General features: G+C 39.3%; 1 protein-coding gene across 1 annotated transcript in view; it reads right to left on the reverse strand.

The window, feature by feature from the left end:
• LOC136877508 (heterogeneous nuclear ribonucleoprotein U-like protein 1) overlaps nucleotides 1–22,800 on the reverse strand; it is a 242,595-nt gene that overhangs the window by 107,007 nt on the left and 112,788 nt on the right. The window contains exons 9-10 of the mRNA XM_067151617.2: nucleotides 20,923–21,045; nucleotides 857–894 (exon numbers count right to left, since the gene is read on the reverse strand). Of these exons, the coding sequence (XP_067007718.2) occupies nucleotides 857–894; nucleotides 20,923–21,045 (161 nt within the window). The remainder of the gene's footprint in view (nucleotides 1–856; nucleotides 895–20,922; nucleotides 21,046–22,800) is intronic.

Genomic DNA, 22,800 nt, shown 5'->3' on the forward strand with positions numbered 1-22,800 from the left:
CAGGAAAAGAACCACGCTTCTTTGCTTGCCTCCTTTTCTACAACTGGAAAATATACTAGACCAGTCTGTGCATCTGTGAGTTGTCGCTATGCAGTTCTCCTACCACAGGGATGACATTACTGAAACATAACAGTGTTGCCACTTTTTGGGTGGAATGTGTGTTATGTTGGATGTTCGGTTTTAATTTGATAAGCTTTTGGGCTTTTGCTGTGTCCGAAAACAAGGTGAAATTGCACATCTTCAGAAGAAAGTTTAGCCTGTTCACAAGCAAAATTTCTCTAATAATGAAGTTTTGAATTTAAGAATGCTTTACCGTTCTTCACTACATGGCTCACTGTGTGCAAGCCTTCCAAGCTCCAATTAAGATGCTTCTTGTTCCAATATATGCGAAGTGAATAGCGAGGTTGTCAGATGAATCAGAGACAAATGCGGTAGAAGAAATAATAAATAAAAATAAAGTGCAATAAAAGACAAACAGGAGAGAAGAACAGAAGAGAGATGAAGAAGGAAAGAAAAGCGTCTAACAGAAAAAAATGAGTAAGCGGGTGGGGGGAGGGGCGGAATGAAGGATGTACCACAACAAGGTTGAAGACAAGGGAGTGAAAAGAAGTAAGAGTAATAACATGATATTAAAAAAAAGTGATACTGATTCAGGAAAAATTAAACCTTAATTACCAACAATAGAAGACACTAGATGTCCACATTACCCAGCAAAGAAAAATAATGCTTTGTTCACTTCTCTCAGTAACTTCTTCATACCCTATCTAAAATTAGTACAATATTCTAGGTATCCAGAAACAGATACATCACTAATTGACTAGGCTTGAATAGCTTGAATGTTAAATGAAATTCATACCTGCCAGCATAGTTCCTCTTCCTGGGCAAGCCCATAACCTGAAATGAAAAGAAGAAACAAGAAATAATTATTATATGAGAAAAGGAAGAAAAGCGAAAATAATTTACTTATTAGAAAATGGTATACTTAATGTCCATAAATAGATCACTCCACTGATAGGAAAATCATACGTCTTGCATTATATAAATAGACAGGGAGAATAAGGAAATACTAACGGGACTAACAGGTATCAAGTGTTTGTGCTACCTGGATAACATCATAGCATATGGTAGCTCAATTCAAGAACACAATGCAAAGTTAAGGGATGTATTTCAAAGGATGAGAGAGAACACGAAACTCCAGCCGGATTAGGTGCGAGTTCCTGCGAATTGAGGTAGCTTTCCTGGGAAATGTGAGAACATATCGTCCCTGCTCTGGCAAACTAACGAATCTGAAAATTGTCAAAAGGTTAGGAGAGCTGAAAGAAGTTGTGATTACTCATGTCAAATCAATTTTTATATTTAATTATTGGTTTTATGTGTTAGGCATACAGAATGAGCTGCAGATGTGAGACTTTGTCAGAGGGTAGACAGTATATAAATAACAAAATCTAAACCAGAACTTCAGAACTACAGATTCCTTAGTTTGTCACTTTCGCTAGTGTGCCAGAGCAGGGACGATATTATGGTGTCTTGCCAGACCCACGCACGGTACAAGCCGTTAAGGACCTTCCGAGACCAAGCACTAGCTGTCAGATCAAACAGTTCTGCGGAGTGAGTGGGTAATATAGGAAATTCATCCCCTGCTACAGTAAAATCGAGCAGTAACAAGGGTTTCAAACACTGAAGCGAAGACTAATTGAGGAACCCATACTGCAGTATCCGGACTTAGGCAGAAATGGACTACAGGGTAACTGAGAAGGAATTGTTGGAAATAGTGTGGGCTGTGAAATATTTCAGGCAGTGCTTATTTGGGAGGCATTTGAAGTAGTACCGGTATGTAAGCAAAGCAAGCGGAACTGCAATGCCGATGCCCTAAGCAGAAATCCCACTGAAGCCAAGTGCCAAGCGTGAGTGGTCAACTCGGCTAAGTATAGCCCTCGTCAGAAAGTGACTGTAGAGACTCAGACCTCATATGAGAGTAGATATAATACTCCGTACGGCTCTACTTCTAAATTGACGTTTTAGCAGATTTTGGCTCTGTCTGGTGGTTATGCGCTGAAGCATAGACATACAACCAATCCCAAGCTGCCATTCATATCGATTTATATCGGCAGAGCACGATCTCGAAACCTAGTTGCCAACTCTAATATTACATTCGCCACGTGGTTAACCTATCTCGCTCAGCGTGTATGGTATTCGGTACGGTTCGCGATCTTTTGCATTTTTCTTTAATATTTAGTGTGTTTGTTCCAGTTCCAGTGACTCTGAGATCAGTAGTGTGTTCCCTTTGTATGCCATAACCTCTTTTCTGTCCCAGCCATTAGCCGTTAGTGATGTGTTATTTTCTCATTCTCTTTTATTGTTAATAATATATCTATTCTCTTTTAGTGCCAGCCATCATAGCAGCAGTAATAGCCTTGACGCCACCCCGCTACAAAATAGCTGGAGAAGTGCTTGATGTCCAGGTGACACCCTATGAGAACACTCCTGAGACATACTTTGACAATCAGGGCGAGATACAATTATACCATACTGCCCTGCTCCATCGCTAAACGGTTAGCGTGCTGGCCTTTGGTCACAGGGGTCCCGGGTTCAATTTCCGGCTGGGTCTGGAACTTTAACCATCATTGGTTAATTTCTGTGGCAAGGGGGCTGGGTGTATCTGTCGTCTTCATCATCATTTCATCATCAAGACGTGCAGGTCGCCTACGGGAGTTACATCGAAAGACCTGCACCGGGCGAGCCGAACATGTCTTAGGACACTCCCGGCACTAAAAGCCATATGCCATTTCATTTCATACCATACTGAATGGACATTGGTTACCTTTTCGAATGTCAAAAGGCACATACACCGGACACAAATAGTATGTACAAAAGAAACAAAATTTAATGTATCAGCAAGATATTAAAATGCTAAGTGCACAGTTATAAAGAATTTTTAAAAAATACTCTGATTACTAAACCGGTAGGCGAAATTAGCTAGGTTTGATTAATGTAATAGGTTGCATTGCAAAGGTATTGTTTGGAAAATTAAGTCAGGATGATGTGGAAAACTACAAGTAAAAAAATCAGTGAATTAGAACAAGAGCAACTCTCAATCATGAAAATTGCAGAACAAATGATTGTAGTAAAATCTACATTGCAATCTATGAATAGCACCATTGATGATGTCACCACAGTCTAATATATACAGTCGCGAAGCTATAATAAGAGGAAGGTTCATCCACTTGACAGCTGAAGCGACACTAGCACCTCTAGCGGCGAGGTAGAGGCAAGTTGTTAGCAGACAACAGGGAACAAATTACCACTACAGTCTAAAATGATCATAACTTCTGAACCATTCGTGCAAATAATGTCCTGACAAGGTTATTGTAATCCTTATGAAATAGTAGAGGAGGCCAAACAATTTATTTCGATGAGGAGTTCGAGGATAATATCGAAATATTTATTAAATCTTAAGGAGTTATTTTTCTTTATCGTGGACTGTAACATGAAATCGCTTCTAGAGGGCAACTGGTTCGAAATAGGTATATACCATCCCAGACTTTTTTGTAGAGGTTTCTATGCTCTACAATTCGTACGCTTACACTTGGGGTCTATCGTTGACGGTTCAGGCAGCGTAAGCCAGGAAAGCAAGTGACCGACCATGGTAGAGCGCTGGCCTTCTTATCCTGACTTGGCAGGTTCGATGTCGGTTGGTCACTTGCTTTCTTGGCTTACGATGCCTGAACCGTCAACGATAGACCCCAAGTGTAAGCGTACGAATTGTAGAGCATAGAAACCTCTATAAAAAAAAGTCCGCGTTGGTATATACTTATTTCCAACCGGTTGCCTCTAGAAGCGATTTTTTATGTTATAGTCCGCGCTAAAAAAAATAACGCCTTAAGATTCAATAAATATTTCGATATTATCCTCAAACTCCTCATCGAAATAAATTGTTTGACCTCCTCCACTATTTCATAAGGATTACAATGACCTTTTCAGGACATTATTTGCATGAATGGTTCAGAAGTTATGACCATTTTAGACTGTAGTGGTAATTCGTTACCTGTTGCCTGCTAGCAAGTTGCCTCTACTTCGCCGCTTGGAGCGCTGTAGTCACCTCGGATGAAAAATATAATCAGAGCTTCGCGACTGTATATATTAGACTGTGATGTCACTGCAAAAGAACAGAGATTAACTCAGAATATTGCAGAAATTAGATTCTATCTTGTCAATGGCATGCTTCATATTAGAGAAACAATTAAGCAAGCAAAATTAAAAAATTCAGCAAATAGACTTATGATTGAGATTGGCCTTCTCATACAACTTGTATGAACATTACAGTGTTGTATTATCAGCTATAATGAATGCACAAGTAGGAGTCATATAAGATCAGCTTATGGTTACTTGATCTACAAGGTAGCCACAGTAGAAGTGTTCACAAATAAGAATCACTTAGCGTATATTATAAGGACACCCTCACAGATAGCGCGACTTATACGCTGTATCACATGATCCCATTCCCCACGTATATGAAAAGAAACTCACATAATTTTGCTTATATTCAGGAGACAAAGGACTAAATCCTTATGGACAAGGAAAAACATATGTATGTTCAATTGGATAAGGAGCAGTTAAAGCAGTGTAAAATACTAACACCCAGTTGGAAACTGCTCCATGCTAAATTCGCCATTAATATGGTATATACCCAAAACAGTTGTGCAATAAAGCTACTCAGTGGAGTTAATCAGGTTCCAGACAACTGTGACAAAAGACTACTCCCCATACAGCAGCTCGTGTGGGTACCCATCAAAGAAATCAAGTCCAGTAAAACCTCGTTAATTCAAAGCCGTTGGGACGAAAAAAATCGGACTTCGAATTACGTGATTTTGAATTAACCGCCAACACGTACTTCGGAAACGCCAACCCTTGCAGCATCACAATATATTCTTAAGGCCCGTTACTGCATGCAATTAACGTTGATTCACAGTTTAAAGCTCTCAAATGCCATGGAAAAAAAGCTATTTTCAAAATGTATACAACAAGGTGCATTTACAATATTCAAATAATGCACTTGGATAACTCATCGGCAAACATAACCTCACGCAATGAAATCAAAAGAAAGAAAACATGATTCAAAGATGAGAAATCTGTACTGGCTCCCCTGTGCAAATGCTTTATTCATAGGATTACTGTACTGTATGCATTTTAGATTCCTTGTGCTTGCACAGAAAGTACCCGATGCCCTTAAAACATCGCGGCTTATCGAACTTTCCTATGACTAGGGGAGAAAGTCTCTCGCTTCCGTTCTCATTACAACAGTACAGTGCCTAAATTTGTACGATTTCCTGCCATAGCACTTCTAAGACCCAATAATGCATGCAATTACCTTGGTTCTCAGCTTATGCATTTCAAATGCCTTGGAAAACACTATTTCAGAAATTTATCCAACAAGATGCATTTACATTATTCAAATAATGCACTTGTATAAAACAATGACAAACATAACCCCACGCAACGAAAGGAAGGAAAACACGATCAAAGAGGAAAAATGATGCTGGCTCCCCTGTGCAAATGGTTTATCTTTTGGATTACTGTACTGTCTGCATTTTTAGATGCCTTGTACTGGCATGGAAAGTGCCCGACGCCCTTAAAACATTCTGTCTTTTCGAACTTTCCTATGACTGGGAAAGGAAGTCTCTGGCTTCCGTGTGCACTGCATAGCAACGCAATAAATTTCCCGGCTGGCAATTCTCCCCTTTAAAACCATAAGTCCGTTTGGCCTCAGCATTTAAAAAAATAAAACAAACAATGCTGTTTCATCGGCATTGACAATATTGTTTGGTGCGTGGCTTACGCCACACTTTTCCGCCAACTGTCTGAGTCGCCAGTGTTCGCGGATTCTACCTCTCCGCACGAACATAGCAGATATGAAGCACACTGTAGACACGCTGAAGTAGGTGAAAGTGCACAAAGTTACCCCTTAACGTTCTGGAAGAGATGTTCTTTCATGACGCGGAGAAATTTTGAATTTAAATTACTCTGTAAAATACTTTTTTTTAATATGTAAAGGCAGTTTCGAAATAAAAGTCTGAATTTCGGTGACGGGACCAACACTGTTCTTCGAATTACGAATTATCCATATTTCGAGTTAAATAATTTAACATGCAAAACCGTACCTCATGTTTCTGGGAATGAGAGCTGTTTCGAATTAGGTGAGATTTTGAATGAACCGATTTCAAATTATCGAGGTTCTACTGTATATATATGTTTCCCCAGAAGAAACCAAGGTAATATGTATGTGTAAGGATACGAGTGATATGAGGTTAGCAGGCACCAGTATTCTTGTGTTAAATACAGGGTGTACAATATATAGCCCGCATAGTAAAATACAAGGTGTAGGTGAAGTAAACACTACACAGAGAAAGGATTTCGTACCAGACGCGACACTTGCTTATGACTGCCGTCAACAGATAGGTAGTGAAATTAACCCAATAAGCAGTACTGCCATCTATATATGGCAGTGTTGCGTGCAGCCCATGGGAGTACAGCCGTCTATTTATGTTCTCGAAGTTTGTGCCTGAACAGTACCGGTGTCTATACACATTTCTTATTGAATGTTTAAAATTGCTACCCGACGTACTGGCAGGCTTTAACAATTTTGGGGGATGTTTGAGTTGAACAGCGAACTTTATTCCATGTGTTAAGAATATTTAAGTATTTTTTCAATAGGTATAAGATTACTGTAGTTAGTTGAAAGAACTCCTTTCAAGGGGGGCAAAATGTTATGAAGAGATTTAATTTTTATAAATTTATTTCATTAATTGAAGTTGGCACTTTCCAAGCCTATTTACGACTGGTCAGATGATTTTGTATTATTGAAAAATGGTTATGCATGCAACAGTCATGTCCATCATCAAGTTGTGATATCGCATCATTGAGACATATGAAATTCAATCAAGTATTGAAGGCACCAAGTTCCATTATTTCAAAAACCAATCAAAAACATCTATGCATTAATACAAAACTCTACACATACATATTTTTACGATTAAAAGGAAATAATAATGAAATTATATCTTTGATGAAAAATAACACGAAGTTAGAGATATCACAGGAAATCTTTAATTCAGTTCTCCTTGTCATCTCTTTCAATGGGATGCTTCGGGTGAAAGTTCCACTAGCCGTCCGAACGGTGACAACCCTCACCTCACCATCTATTCCAGGGTAAACTTGAACTATCCTACCCATAGGCCACTCTAGAGGAGGGATGTTGTCCTCAATTAACAGCACCAAAGAATCAACATCAATACATCGATTGGTACCGTGCCACTTCACATGTTTTTGCAATTCCTGCAAGTATTCTTGCTGCCATCTCTGCCACAACCCCTGCCGAATTTTCTGCAAATCCTGCCAACGTAACAAGTGGTTATCAAGTTCTCTCAACAAATCCCTATGCACAGGTTGTACGATCAAATCACTTAGAAGAAAATGTGCTGGTATTAAAGAGGACTTCTAAATCATTTGGAACATTTGGCAAGGGAGTAAGGGGATGTGAATTTAATACAGCCTCTATATTGCACAGAATAGTGTCCTCGAATGTTAGCATGCATCCCTGTGTTTCAGTCAGCAAATGGCTTCTCATCATCTTTATAGCTGCTTCCCACAATCCTCCAAAGTGGGGTGACCGGGGAGGAATGAAACTCCATTCTATCTGCTGCTGATCGAGTGAGGAGGTAATGGTCGTTGACCCCCTTTCCAAAAAGGACTGGATATCTTGTAGTGGGTTGGCTGCTCCAATGAAATTCTTCCCATTATCAGAGAAAAGCTGCTTGCACAAACCTCTTCTCGCTGTAAAGCGTTGCAGTGCAGCTAAGAAAGCTTTGGTCGTTAGCTCCGACACCAACTCCAAACGCACTGCCTTGGTACTGAAGCATGTAAATACAGCTACATAACTCTTGTAAGTATGAATGCGGCCTGTTCTGTGGCTTTCACTTACAGATATTGGATCTGCATAGTCCACTCTTGTGGAAACAAAGGGTCGAACATCTAACCTAACCCTTTCTTCTGGTAAATCTGCCATGCGTACCTCCGGAACTGGAGGATGGTCACAAAAGCACTTCAGACACCTTTTGACAATCGTTTTTGCTTCTCTTCTGCCCCTGATAGGCCAATATCGTTGTCTAGTTGCATGTAGCAGTTGCTCTGGGGGACAATGCTTCAGATGACGATGTTCATTTTCCATGATCATTCTGATGATGTGATGATTTGCTGGTAGAAGCACAGGATGTCTCTGTTCGGATGTTAGCTCTGAAAATCGAAGCCTTCGTCCAACCTTAATCCGTCACTATACAGAAACGGACTGAGTGACTTTAGAGTACTCTTCTTTGGGAGGTCTTGATTATTAATTAAGCAATGTAGTACTTGAGGGAATGCTTCTAATTGTGTCCATCTAACTACCTGTTTCTCTGCTTTACAAGTTTCTTGTATTTCTAGTGAACATTTTTTTCCTTTCTGGCGGTCTGGGTTTGCAATTATAAATGAATCTTTGACAATATGCTACTATACGGCATAATTTCGGAAATGACGAGAATTTATGCAGTAGAATGCTGGTTGATGTTGCTGTCAACGTAATTGCTGTGACCTTCACCTCTGGTAGTTCTGTTTCAAATTCTTCTGAATGTTCTGGTTGTTGAAGTTGTGTGCAAAGCCAAGAAGGTCCACTCCACCACAGCATTTTATCTTCGAGATCTGCTGAAGTAACTCCTCTTGAGAGAAGATCAGCTGGATTTTCAATCAAAGGAACATGCTTCCAGGTGGTTGCATCACTGGCTTCTTAAATCTTTGCAATCCTGTTTGGCACAAATGTCTTCAGCAGCCTTGGCTCAGTGTTGATCAATCCCAAAACAATTGTACTGTCACTCCACAATCTGATCTGACCAATTTTTTCTTTCAAAACACCCACTGTTGTTTTGACAAGTTGTGCAAGAAGAAGGGCTGCCTTCGAGTCATGACTGCGAAGAGAATGAGAAGATGCCTCACCCCAGCTTTAACGCTCTGAATCTGCAGTTGCCGTATACATTCTAATCTCTCCACAGCAGTTCACAACACAAGCAACTCTATTCTATCTCACCAGACCAGTAAAGAACAATAACTTCATCCTGAAGTCCGCCATACTTTATTCCACGGAACAATATCATTTTGTCTCACCGGCATTTCACACCGATGTCTTCACATCACATTCGATGCTACAGAAGTCAACTATAAGAACAAGCGAAAGTTTCAACCCGCAACATTTTCCTAATTAGCAATTACCCACTAATAACTGTCACCATTGTTGCCGTTCAAACGCAAGGAATACCCATGAATCTCCATCCACACTAACCAGTCTCCGTACCGATCTCGGGGCTGCAACTGGAAAACTTTCAGCTTGATGCCTATAAAACCTCATTTGACTATGAAATATTTCCCTACCCCCGGTGATTTTAACTAAAATAAACTGCTCTACATATTTCTGAAATGTCAATGCTAATTCCTTCTTCCAACCTCTAAAACATCAGGACGCACTTGGTACTGAAATTTTTTTATCCTTGCGCACCAGCTGCTCTTGTGTAATTATGTATATAATTGTAAATTCTCAACTATTCAATTAGATAATGTAATTACTATATAGTTACCAACCATTGACATTAGTTTTTATTACAAACATTTACGCGGAATGTTATAGTTTAAATATTTTTAAAACTTTATCTCAACTGTTCAACTGAACAATGTAAATACTGTATAGTTACCAACCTTTGACATTAATTTTTGGTTACAAACATTGACGCCGAACACTACACCTTTCCTCCCTTAATTGTTATATGTAAATATTTTTAAACTTTTTATTTTCCTATGATTGCGTCAACTGTTTCTCCAGAGCACCACTGCCGAACTCTACTATGTTAATTTTAGGCATTGGTGCTGACTTTTCATCTATAAACCTATATGTTCAACCATCACTTTTGTACAACTATTTCCCATACTTAATTTTTGTATGTGTATTAATAATATGTATTCATTTGTACATGTCAACTACTAACCAGTTACCTGATTTTTTACCTTGAGGTGATATTTCGACTGATGATGCCCTCAATGAAGGGCGAAACATGTCTCAAGTGGAATCAATAATAAATTCCTAATTTATAAAATTTATATGTATTGAATAGGTGAAAAAAAAAAACCTTTTAGCATCCTACATTCAGTATCTTCAACACGGATAACAATGATTTTTATCACTTGCATAGATTGTAGTCGCGAGCTGTCTAGCGTAGATTCAACAAATAGGGTGTTCGATAAAGCCTTAGATGTGGGAGAATTCGCAATGTAGCGCGTTGAAAACTGAAATGTGTAAGAAAATAAATGTAAGTTTTGAAGCATAGAGAACATTCACCGATTCACGCCACACCCCCTCCACCTACTCCTAATGTCCTCAATGCTCCGCCTACCTCCCCTCTCCCGACTCATTCTCCGTCTTCACAGACACACCCCTACAATACACGTAGCAGCAGAATAACTGCCAGATCGTCTCAAACAACCAACAAGACTAGTCACCTCTCTGTCAAAACTAGGGGTAAGCGTTGTTAAGCTTCCACTCATTAAAAGAATGTTCTCTATGCTTCAAAACTTACATTTATTTTCTTACACATTTCAATTTTCAACGCGGGCTACATTGCGAATTCTCCCACATCTAAGGCTTTATCGAACAGCCTATTTCTTGAATCTACGCTAGACAGCTCGCGACTACAATCTATTACAAAGATTATTCTAGGAGGCGCAACACTTCTAAACTGATGCTTCAAGCGCCTTTTGACCTTATTATGCAACCACTTGGAGTCAACAACTCTACTGTATTCTACGTACCAGATTCTCAGTCAATAACGCTCGAAGTTTTATTTTTCGACATTTCTAATTAATCCACACTTCCATTATTGTCAAGCAATCTGTACAATCCAAATGTATGTCAGATCATTATGACTGTCTCGTTCTACAAATAACTAACGTGTACTTTTTTAGATGAACACTAGTATTCATTCCATGTACATATAATACTATGACAAGTTCATTATTGAATTTTATTTGCATTGAAGTATTGCTTTCTACACAAACTAGATTTTATGACTTATTTATCTTGTATTATATACTTTAAAGAGAAACCCAGTTCAGGGCCCTGACTTAGCTTTAGATTAAGTATGGCTGAAGATGCTTACAAAGCCTAAGCGAAACATGTCCCATTTTAACATGTATGTATTATTTGTATCTTAGACTTAGAGATTTTAAAGTATTGGAATGGTGGTTTTTAACACGTTGGGTGCCACGTGCCGCTATATGGCGTCGCGGTGGTCTTCAAATTTGAGATGGCGTGACGCCATATGGCGGCACATCGTTCTTGAAATCAGAGTTGGCGTAACACCATATGGCGGCACAGTTGAGTTTCAGGCGATGCACCATAGATAATCAGCTGCGACATCTATGCGCGTAAAATTGGTACTACGTGAAGGGCGAACTTCAGGGTCTATTCCAGCTATGTATTTTTACTCTATGCCACTATATGGCGCCACAGTGTTCTTCCGAAGCCACTGACTGGCCAGTGATCATTGTCACAGGTGAAAGCGCGCCAGGCATTGTTTATTCCTCGTTTACATACGTATTATCACTCAGTTTATATAGTTGTGCAAAAATATAAAAAATGGAAGATATTGGTAATAATCTTACCAGGGAACACATACATTTGTTACACTCAGATTCGGTTGACATTTGGTAGGAATATTCGTGGGAGGCAGTAGAATGCTAAGGTGAAAACTGCATGTACCCAGCGCAAGTTTAAACACCAAAATTGAACAAATATATACTCGTAAAATTAGAAGTGCCGCGGGAGTATCGGGGTGTGGCGGGGAGGTAGGGAGGAGCGAAGGAGCGGACGTGAACCAACCGGGCTGCGTCGAGCTGCGCTAGCAGCCAGGTAACGTATAGTTAGCGCGTTCCCCTTAACTTTCCGATCAGATGTGCAAAATGTAAATATGAAAATAGCACATGAAACAAGTGTACAACGGACGATGTTTGAACAACGATGCCAATAAGGTTTGAAAAATTACGAGTAACAAGAACTCGGGCGTGCCGAGACGCATATTTTCATTGTTTAGAGTTATCAGAAAACTGTTCACAACAATATGTAATGTGATATAAGTACTTGTTTTGCATTTTACTAGGTTTTCATAAATATTGCGTTAATTTGAATTAGCACCCGTATTTGAAATTTGTATTGCACATTCCATGACAAAAAATTCTGTGACACCATATGGCGTCACGCTATATTTTATCTTTCCTAAACATTGATGTGACACCATATGGCGTCACACATGACCATGGTATGGTGAGATAAAATTTACTTAGTACATCATATAAATACATCCCAAGATTATATAAACAGGCTACAACGCGTACAATTGCTTTGGCACCAGCGGAATGCAATTCAAAAACATGCCTGGCACCAGTGGAATAGTGTGCTACAATCGGCTCGGCACTCAACGTGTTAAATAAATTTGTTTGAAACTATTACATTCTGTACTCCAATACGGCTGTCATAATGAGACTCATAACATGTAAAATGACCTGTCTTGACAATTTCTTCCTCATTCTAAGACGGCTTCACTTTTCTGACAAAAATCTACAACCTCCCGGTTGACAGATGTTACAATTTTTGACCTATAATTAACTATTTCAGAGATAAATTCCAATCTATATTCTATCCCTTCCAAGATATCTGTATTGACAAGAGCCTAGTTGCTTGGAAAGGTTGCCTAAAATGGAAACAATACATTCCATCAAAGCAACACAGGTCTGGTATAAAGGTGTTTATACTTTGCGACCATGAAACTGTTTTTTTTTTTTTTTTTAAAGCAGGGGTTCCCAACCTGGGGGGCATAAGGCTTTATCAGGGGGTGTGAAGTGATTTCGAAATTCATTTTTTTAACTTGAATATTACAGTTTTGTGTAATAAACATTTTTCGAATCTATCCAAGTGATTGTCGCGCCAAGTCAATCATTCAAAGCACAGTTAATTGCCAACTGTCGGCACAAACCTGTGTGGAGCCGCGAGGTTGGAGGTGAAATAAGGAATTTGCTGTGTTGTGAGTAGCAAAATGAAGCCTGAGAGCAGGTGCGGGAACAAGACCACTTAACGCACGTTTAATTGCACACTTTGTGGACCTACTTGCGTGGAAGTAAACTATGATCATACCCGACATGTTTCAACTCATCAACGATGTAGTAGTTGCTTTCATTTTCCAGTATTATTGTTACATACTGTACAAAGTTTTTCTCATAAACAAAATATATTACATGAAGGAGGTACTCGTATAAATGTCTGTATTATATCAAATTGATCTAGTAGTGAGAACAACAGGAGATAAGGCAATAATAGTAGGCTAAATTATTATAAATTTATTTAATATAACATGCTGGGCTTTCACAGCTAGTGTGAAATTCTATGTAGGCCTACTGATATTTTGGGTTACAACTAATTAATGGAACAGTGACATTTTCTCACCAAAGATGTTAAATGGCAATAAGTGACTTCAGGCAGGAGTTGACATTAACTCTGAAGAACAAAGAACATCGCAGTTTCAGAAGCAACAAAAGAAGTGGAAGTCCCTCCTTCCCTCTCACTCTGAGGCATATAGACTCGTTTTGTGGGTTGCTCGTCCTTGAATGCCCTGTTCTCACCCCTACACATTCTTATTCTTCCCTCGCAGTCAAATTGGCGAAAGCTACATAGTACAACTGTCCTATCAGACATGGCGCAGTAATGGCCATGAAAACACATCACCGATAGACCATCAGTGGCCAGGCCCTTCGACTGTTGATTCTGTGCCTCGTATACTTCCGCAACGGACGTGTCTGTCAAGTTGTTTGTGAGTGTTGTGTTTGCTTCGCTGTAATAGTGCACGACTGTGTGAATTGTGTTATTTAATATTGTGAGCTTTTAAAAATTGATAACAATGTCCAAGAAGAGACTGTACAATGATGACTACATTAAATATGGCTTCACAGTTGTTGAACGGAACGGAATACAACAGCCTCAATGCGTAATCGGCCACTGTGTTCTAAGTAACAATGCGATGAGGCCTGTGCGTTTGGAGACACATTTAAACACGAATCATTCAGGCTTAAAAGACAAACCCACAACATTATTTTTTTTCAACTAAACTCAACTCACTAAAATGTATGAAATTACATTCATCGGGCATTTTTAACCCCCAAAAAATGAGAAAGCAGTGAAAGCATCATATGAACTAGCTCTTCTGATTGCCAAAGACAAGAAAGCACACACAATTGGGGACACACTAGTAAAGCCATGTATGTTATTAGCCGCAAATATAGTTTTGGGTGAAGGGAGTCTGCAGAAATTGTCTAAAATTGCTCTTTCTGATAACACAGTGAAGTGCAGACTTCGAAAATTGTTAGAAGACATTAAAATGCAAATTTTGGAGAAGGTGAAAGCATCTCCAGCGTTTTCAATTCATTGTGATGAAACAACCGATCTGGCCCATTGTTGTCAACTGATTGTATATTGTCGATTTGTCGACAGTGGAATTTTAAGAGAAGAAATATTATTCTCCCAGTGTTTGAAAACAACTTCGAAAGCTTGTGATGCGTTTTCTGCCATTGGTAGATTTTTCCAAGAACATGGACTTTCCTGGGAAAATGTAGTGGGTGTATGTACAGATGGTGCACCTGCTATGATTGGGTCACATTCTGGGTTTCTCAAATTGGCCAAAGATAAAAATCCAAACATCATGGGAACTAACTGTATAATTCACAGGCAGGCTTTGGCGGCCAAAACCTTCCCCCAAGATTTTAATAACACTTTAAAAGTTGCTATGAGAATTGTGAACTCTGTGAAGACAAGTACTCTACAGACAAGATTGTTTGCAGCCCTTTGTGTTGACCTTCAAGCCAATCACAAAACTCTCCTTTTCCACACAGAGATTCGCTGGCTATCAAAAGGGAACATGTTGGCTCAGCTATTTGAATTAAAGTCTGAAGTTGAAATTTTTCTTCTTGGTGAAGGTAAGAACGATCTGTATGAAGTGTTTACTGATGCAAATTTTATCGTCTCATTGGCATATCTTTGCGATTTTTGTGAAGCTTTGAACAGTTTGAATTTTAAGCTCCCAAGGCAAAAACTCCAATATTATGCTTGCTTATGATGCCATCAGAGCTTTCTTGGAAAAGAAAAAAAAAAAAACGCTTATGGAAACGCCGGCTTCAGCTGAACAACTTCTTATCCTTTCACCACCTTTATGAAATTTTGCCGGAAAATGAACGTGACCATAATAAACTTAAGGTGCAAATTCAGTCACATTTGGATTCCCTGGCACAAAAATTCAATTTCTACTTACCTGATATCTCATCAGGTGAATGGTCCTGTATATTAACAAGAAATCCGTTTGCCATTGACATCGAAGCACTGCCAGCACAACTTCAGGAAGAAGCCATAGATTTGAAGTGTGATTCAAGCTAGAAAATGATTACAACATATTCGGACTGGGCGACTTTTGGGTAAACTGTCTTGCAGTGTATCCTGAAATAGCCAAAGTAGCATTGCGTGTCATTGTCCCATTTTCAACGGCATATTTATGCGAGTCAGGATTTTCAACGCTGAGTGTCATAAAAACAAAGCAGCCCTGTCGGCTTGATGTTGCAAGTGATCTCCGCTGTGGTCTATCAAATATCAAACCAAACATACCGAATCTTACTAAGAGAAAACGGTGTCAACCCTCTCACTGACGTTTGTTGACTAATTTAAGGATTTATTGTAAAAATGTGTTCTTTGTATTGGTGCTAAGATGAAGTTGCCATAGATATAAAGCACATACTTCATATTATTTTTTCATAAATAACTAGCAGCTTCCTGCTGGCTCCGCCCGCAGTGTACAAAGCATGGTGGTGTTCATTACTTTTTTCTTTTTCTTTCTTCTTTTTGCTAGTGGCTTTACGTCGCACCGACACAGATAGGTCTTATGGCGACAATGGGAAAGGAAAGGTCTAGTAGTTAGAAGGAAGCGGCCGTGGCCTTAATTAAGATACAGCCCCAGCCAGCATTTGCCTGGTGTGAAAATGGGAAGCTACGGAAAACCATCTTCAAGGCTGCCGACAGTGGGATTTGAACCCACTATCTCCAGGATGCAAACTCACCGCCGTGCGCCTCTAACCGCACGGCGAACTCACCTGGTTTGTTCGTTACTATCCTCACGGATGTATTTGCAAAGTTTCAAGTTAATGAAATAAAGCACATGATCTCCTGTGGTAATAGAATGTAATATTATGTCAACAAAACACTTGAAAAATACATCACATAAAGAAATTGAATTAAACGTTCCTTGGAACAACACTACGCGCCGAACTGTTAAAAAGTCCTTCAAAGATCTTTGTCACGGAGACGAATGTACTAATAACTTTTCTCAGAATTTACCAATTTAAGTAGTTATTGCCTCAAAAGAAAGCACTTTATCCACTGAGTGTTTTTAGACTAAAACGAACTGTGTACCTCATATAGAACGAAAGATTGCTTCAATGAGAAAAAATGTTTAAGAAATGAGACGTCAAATTGAATGTGCACTCATAACTTTCCTCAGAATCAACCGATTTGAATAATTAAGAGCTGAAATGAAAGAGGTTGATCCACTGAGTGTTCTTAGGCCAAAACGAACTCCGTACCTCAATTAGAACCAAAGATATGATTGCTTAAAAGAGACAAAAAATTTAAAAAATCAGATAATTTGAGGAAGGCGGAAGTTAAGTGATTTATAGTACCTGATGACAAATCTGTGCATGAATACCTTTCAGTTATAAAAAGAATAAAGGAAATCGACCAGATAGAATGGCCGGACTGACTGACGTTAGTTTTCATAAATTTTTTAAATATATAGATTGAATAATGGAATAATTCGTTATGTAGTGTCATTAGGTTGGGTCTATATCCTCCACGTCAGTTTATCGGAGAGGTTGTAGAAGCGACCGCGGGAGGGGGCGCGTTGACCACCTGCATCTGAAAAGGGGGCGTCAGCTGGCAAAGGTTGGGAACCACTGCCCTAAAGAAACTGTTGTAAAGTCAAGTCAGTGTGTTGTAAAGGATACAAACTTGATCACACATAGAGAGTAATTACGTTTTTGTCAATTTTACAATTCCTTTCAGTATTTGGAGAAAAAATATTTTCTATGCCACTGTTTTCAAATAAATTGAAGGTATAAGTTATATACCATAAGTGTAAACTATGTAACTTTATTAACAGAGAAAAGTTAGAATCAAAATAACTTAAAATTAAGGATTCTAAAGTTTAAAAAACCAAACCCTCACTCCTGGTGGCCTGCAAGTGTCACCAAAAAACTCACTGGTCAAGAGGTTAAATAAGAACAGTTGCCTGAAATGAATAAGTTGTTGAATAACCTTCTGAATCACATTCATGATTTAAAGTGGACCACTCGTTAAGACATAACGTGATGTCGTGGAGGATATGGTAAAACAGAAACAAGAAATACATAGACAGTTGATGTATCTACACGTTAATTGTATAAATACATTGTCTGGGTTGTTATTAGCATCGTAAGTTTAATTCTAGGACAATATTGTTGTAATTGTTGCTGTCCCAAACGATGGTTTCCAGCCAAGAGATGGTTCGATGGTACACGCGCGCATTGCCCAAATATTTGCATAAGACAAACAGCAATTGCGAAGGGAGGCAAGGTCAACACATCAGACGAAGATTTAACAATATTACAACATACCAGGCGAATCTGGGGAAGCTCGGAGATGTCTGAGGAAACCACGGAATTACATTCCAGACCTGCTAGGGAATGCCCTAATACGCCGGTGAGGTTCATAGAAGCAGCAAAATAAGTACAAGTATTGACTAGAGTAGAGAACAAACCCTTGAGCACAGAGTAGCAGATCCTTGCGCGCTGGCGACAGTAGGGTGTAAATACTACAGGTCAGAAATGGACCCAACGTTAGAGGGGGAGATTTCGTGTATACCGATCTCCGCAAGGGTCGAACCAGAGGACTGTAAGATAAGCGGCAGTCGGGACTCGATCCCAGAGTATCAGGGCAAGAACAACCCAGTATAGGAATACAGTAGAACCTCGATAATTCGAAATCGGTTAATTCAAAATCCCACGTAATTCGAAGAAGCTCTCGTTCCCGGAAACACGAGATACAGTTTTGCATGTTATTTAAATTGTTTAATTCGAAATACGGATAATTCGTAATTCGAAGTACAATGTCGGCCCCATTACCGAAATTCAGACTTTTAATTCGAAACTGCCTTTACATTTTAAAACAATAGTATGTTACAGAGTAATTTCAACTCAAAATTTATCCGCGTCATAATAGAATGCGTGTTCCGGAACGTGGAGGGGTAGCTTTCCGCAATTACACTCACTTCGGTGGGTGTACAGTGCGCTTCATGATTGCCAAGTTGAATGAAATCGAATTTTTTTGTATTCAACCTTTTCAGGAACGCCGTAATATCACGCAACAGGCAGTGTGCGGGAAAACAGAATGCGCGAACACTGGCGATGCCGACAGTTGACGAAAAAGCGTGGCTCATATATAAAATTCGTAGGCACCGAACAATACTGTCATTGCCAATGAAACTGTATTGCTTTATTTTAATGCGAGCCCAAACGGTTATGGTTTTAAAGGTGAAAGTGCCAGCCGGAGAATCGTACAAGGGTTGGGGATCATTGTAGTGTGTTGCAATTGCAATGCACATGGAAGCGAGAAACTTTATCCCCTCGTCATAGAAAAGTTCGATAAGCTACGTTTTAAGGGCGTCGGGCACTTTCCATCCCAGTACAAAGCATCTAAAAATGCAAACAGTACAGATATCCAAAAAATAATGCATTTGCACAGGGGAACCAGAATAATTTATCCTCGTCTTTGAATTGTGTGATTTTTTTCTTTCGTTGCGTGAGGTTATGTTCGTCAGTGATTTATCCAAGTGCATTATATGAACACTGTAAATGCACCTTGTTGGATACATTTCGGAAATAGTTTTTCTATGGCAGTGGAAAGGTTTAAACTGTGAATCGAGGTGATTGCATGTATTAATGGGTCTTAGAATACTTTGTGACGCGGCAAGTGTTTACATTTCTGAAGTACGAGAAAAGTGCCATGGCGGGAAATCGTACAAGGATATAGTCATAGGAAAGTTTGATTTTAAGGGCATTGGGTACTTTCCGTGTAAATACAAGGCATCTAAAATGCATACAGTATAGTAGTCCAATGAATAAAGCACTTGCACATGGGAGCCAGCATATTTTTCTCATCGTCTTTGAATCGTGCTTTTTTTTTTTTTCTTTCTTTCTTTCTTTCGTTGCATGAGGTTATATTTGCCAGTGAGATATGCATGTGCATTATTTGAATACTGTAAATGCACCTTTTTGGATACATTTTGGAAATAGTTCTTTTTTCATGGCATTTGAAAGGTATAAACTGCGAATCAAGGTTAACTGCATGCAGTAACGGGCTTAGAATATTTCGTAACGCGGCAAGGGTTGGTACTTCTGAACTGCGAATTGGTGGTTAATTCAAAATCACGTAATTCGAAGTCCGATTTTTGAGTCCCAACGACTTCGAATTAATGAGGTTTTACTGTATTAAATTGTAATAAGGATTACCAATGCCATACAATTATATGTAATTCTACTTATTTTATTAAGTCGGTAATGAAGGACAAATATTCTAGTAAACCAGAGTAAGAAACGGTCTTACTCAGGCGGTGGTGAGCTTGCTTCACATGTTTATGAGCACAGGCGTTTGTTAATGACATACCAATGTTTAAGTAGACCATATAAGTGTGCGTGGCTTCAGCCAACGAAGGGAGCAAAGGCAGTATTTCCGGTGCAGGGATTTTCCAGCCAAGAAAGAGAAGCAAGAGTGCAGAGTACGAGATGTTAGTGTGCACAAAAACCATCAGAGGACAGCACTTAACAGGGTAAATGGTTCGGAAACACACAAAACCCAGCCTCTACGGTAGTGGGAAGGGACTGACCTTTGCTTTAATGTGGGTGAATAAAAAACACAAATCCAAGATGGCAGAAGGGGGCACTCGACAGTGAACTGGGCAGATTTGTACGTAATGTGCCGCAAGGCAGGGTTCGACTTCCACGCAGTAGGATATTAATGAGCAAGCTACCATCAGGCCAGCATAATGATAATCTGTGTATATTGTCTAAACGTCATCGTCCTACTTAATAAAGGGCAGCAGTTTTGTACTTCCTGTTCTTATTTCAGGAGTTCCGCGGCCACGTCTGTACCTTCCCTACAGGACCGCTCGGCAGGAAGGATAGTACATCAACTTTGTCTGTGACCAACCAAAAGAACGTCTTGCGGTACAGGTAGGTCACAACACCTTCATATTCACATTTACTAAAACACGTTATCACAGAAACACACAACAGTAAGTACATCTCTGGGCACAGAGTTGACGTTATGAAGGGCAATCGGCCATAACCAAAGGCCAAATCCACATGTGTGACAGTACACACCAACAACTGCATGCGTTTGTGGGAGAAGTGTTGGAAAAAGTGTCTTATTTCCCGTAAGTGGACATGAAGAGGTAGTGCTCAACCTGTAATGGATTCTAAAATTATCCTACATTTGGCACAGTTTCCAGAAACACACCAGGCCTATCCAGGCAATGCCTGGACTACACCAATGACATACATACATACATACATACATACAATGGCCCATTAGATATTAAAATAATAAATAAATAAACGTGCAGCACATTTGTTGTTTAAGGGATAGAAGTATTCTTGCTTAGCAATGCAAATTGTATGCTGAGTTTTCCTTGAAGATAATAGAATACAAAAGTTTAAACTGGATGAAATTACCTTCATTTTGTCAATCAGATTATTGGAACCCAAGATGTTATAGTTCTTGTGAAGGTTCTTCATGTACCACTCGTTGGCCCATGTTGTCTTCCCACAAGCAGGCAGGCCACACATCATAATCATCTGCACAACAAAGAAGGAATGTTTAAGTACAAAACTTAATAGTGCAGTATTACTCTTTTACACGTTTCAAGACAGTGAAGAAATACTGATGTAAACAGGGTGAAATCATGGGAAACAACTTCTATACATAAAAATGCTCAGGGAAAGGAGGAAAATGCATGTTAATGATTTATACAATATTTCAATCTTAATCCTATTACTTACCTCCAAGGAAGGTCCAATGCCAATTAACTGTTGATAGGTCTACACTGCCTTTGTAATTCTGTTCATCCACTGATCAGAAGGAGGGTACCAGTAGGTAGTTAAAATATTCTCCAATATATACTTTTAATCTGGTTATCTCCTAAGAATAGTTATAGTATCATCTATGATTAAATAAATGTTCTCTCCTTGGATGGAACATTTCAATTACTGATCACCATCATCATCATCATCATCATCATCAATAATAACCATCTCCAGTTGCCTGGATTTGGTGTACGAGCCCCTTTCATCTTTGTCCATGTACCACTGTTCTCTCAAACCTTCTCCCAATCTTGTCCCCTCTCTTCGACATCTTTCTCAACTAGAGCGGTCCATTTTTCTCACGGTCTACTTAGCCATCATTTTTTTCCTTTTACTTCTCTTTCATATTCCCTTCTTGTAGTCATCGTTTTTAAATGGTGGCTAAAATCACTTCAGTCTTGCCTTCTGAATCTTTTGTAGTAGGGAGTCTCCTATTCCCACCACCTCTGAGACTTTTGTTCCTGATCTTGTTCTTCCTGGTCTTCTGTATCATGGTATGTAGGAACTCCATTTTTGCAGCTTGGAGTTCAAAGTGGTCTTGTCTCATTGTGGTAGCTACCAGATGGATGTATAATAGGATTTATATGATGCCAGCTTTCAATGGTACTTGTTTATCCCAAAGCAGTTGTCTTACTTGGTGGTAAAATTGAGTTGTCTTGTTAATGCGATTGCCCACATCACATTATGCAAGGTTGCTTTTTGATACTATTCTACCCAAGATGAGGAACACTGTCCATTTTTGATGTTGTTTAATGTGATTTGTGTTTTATCTTCCCTCTGTATCTACATCACCACCCTGTTCGCCTTGCTGATGTCTAAATCATATCTCAAAACACTGAACTCCATTTCTGCAAACTTTCCTCCACATCATTTTTGGTTTCACTCCAGATGACGTCATCTGTAAAGCTATAACTATTACTGCTATTGAACCTACTTACACAAGAACATTGTTTATCTGGAGTGAGACCGGAACTGATTCCGATTATCGAAAATCCGGAAAAACTAAAAAAACAAATACATTAGGCATCACTTCACTCTGATCATGTTCGTTTTAAATGCTAAGAGACTCTGCTATCACAACCAACTCCCGCACTTTCTCCCTCAGCAGTAATCATAACATCATCAACCCAAAGAAAGTCTTCAGTAGTGCAGTGCGACTGGAACATTCTCCATACATTAGGGAGCAGGTCAACACCTTATTCTTCCTCCTCCCTCTCTTCCTCTGCAGCTAAGAGTTGGGATGATTGCTGAAGAAACCTGCTTTCAAGGAACAATATGAGGAGCCTTGTACAAGGAAAGTTGGCACGCCACAAGGTAGTATTTTAGGACCGTTGCTTTTTACATTGTATATCAATGACATTTCATCTTCTCTAAAAACGTGTAATTAACACCTATATGCTGATGATCTCCAAATTTACTACCATTGCAGCTTAAGCGAATTACCAAACGCAGTAAAATGCATAAATGATG

This window comes from Anabrus simplex, chromosome 7 (genome assembly GCF_040414725.1).
Source record: "Anabrus simplex isolate iqAnaSimp1 chromosome 7, ASM4041472v1, whole genome shotgun sequence".
Taxonomy (NCBI): Eukaryota; Metazoa; Arthropoda; class Insecta; order Orthoptera; family Tettigoniidae; genus Anabrus; species Anabrus simplex.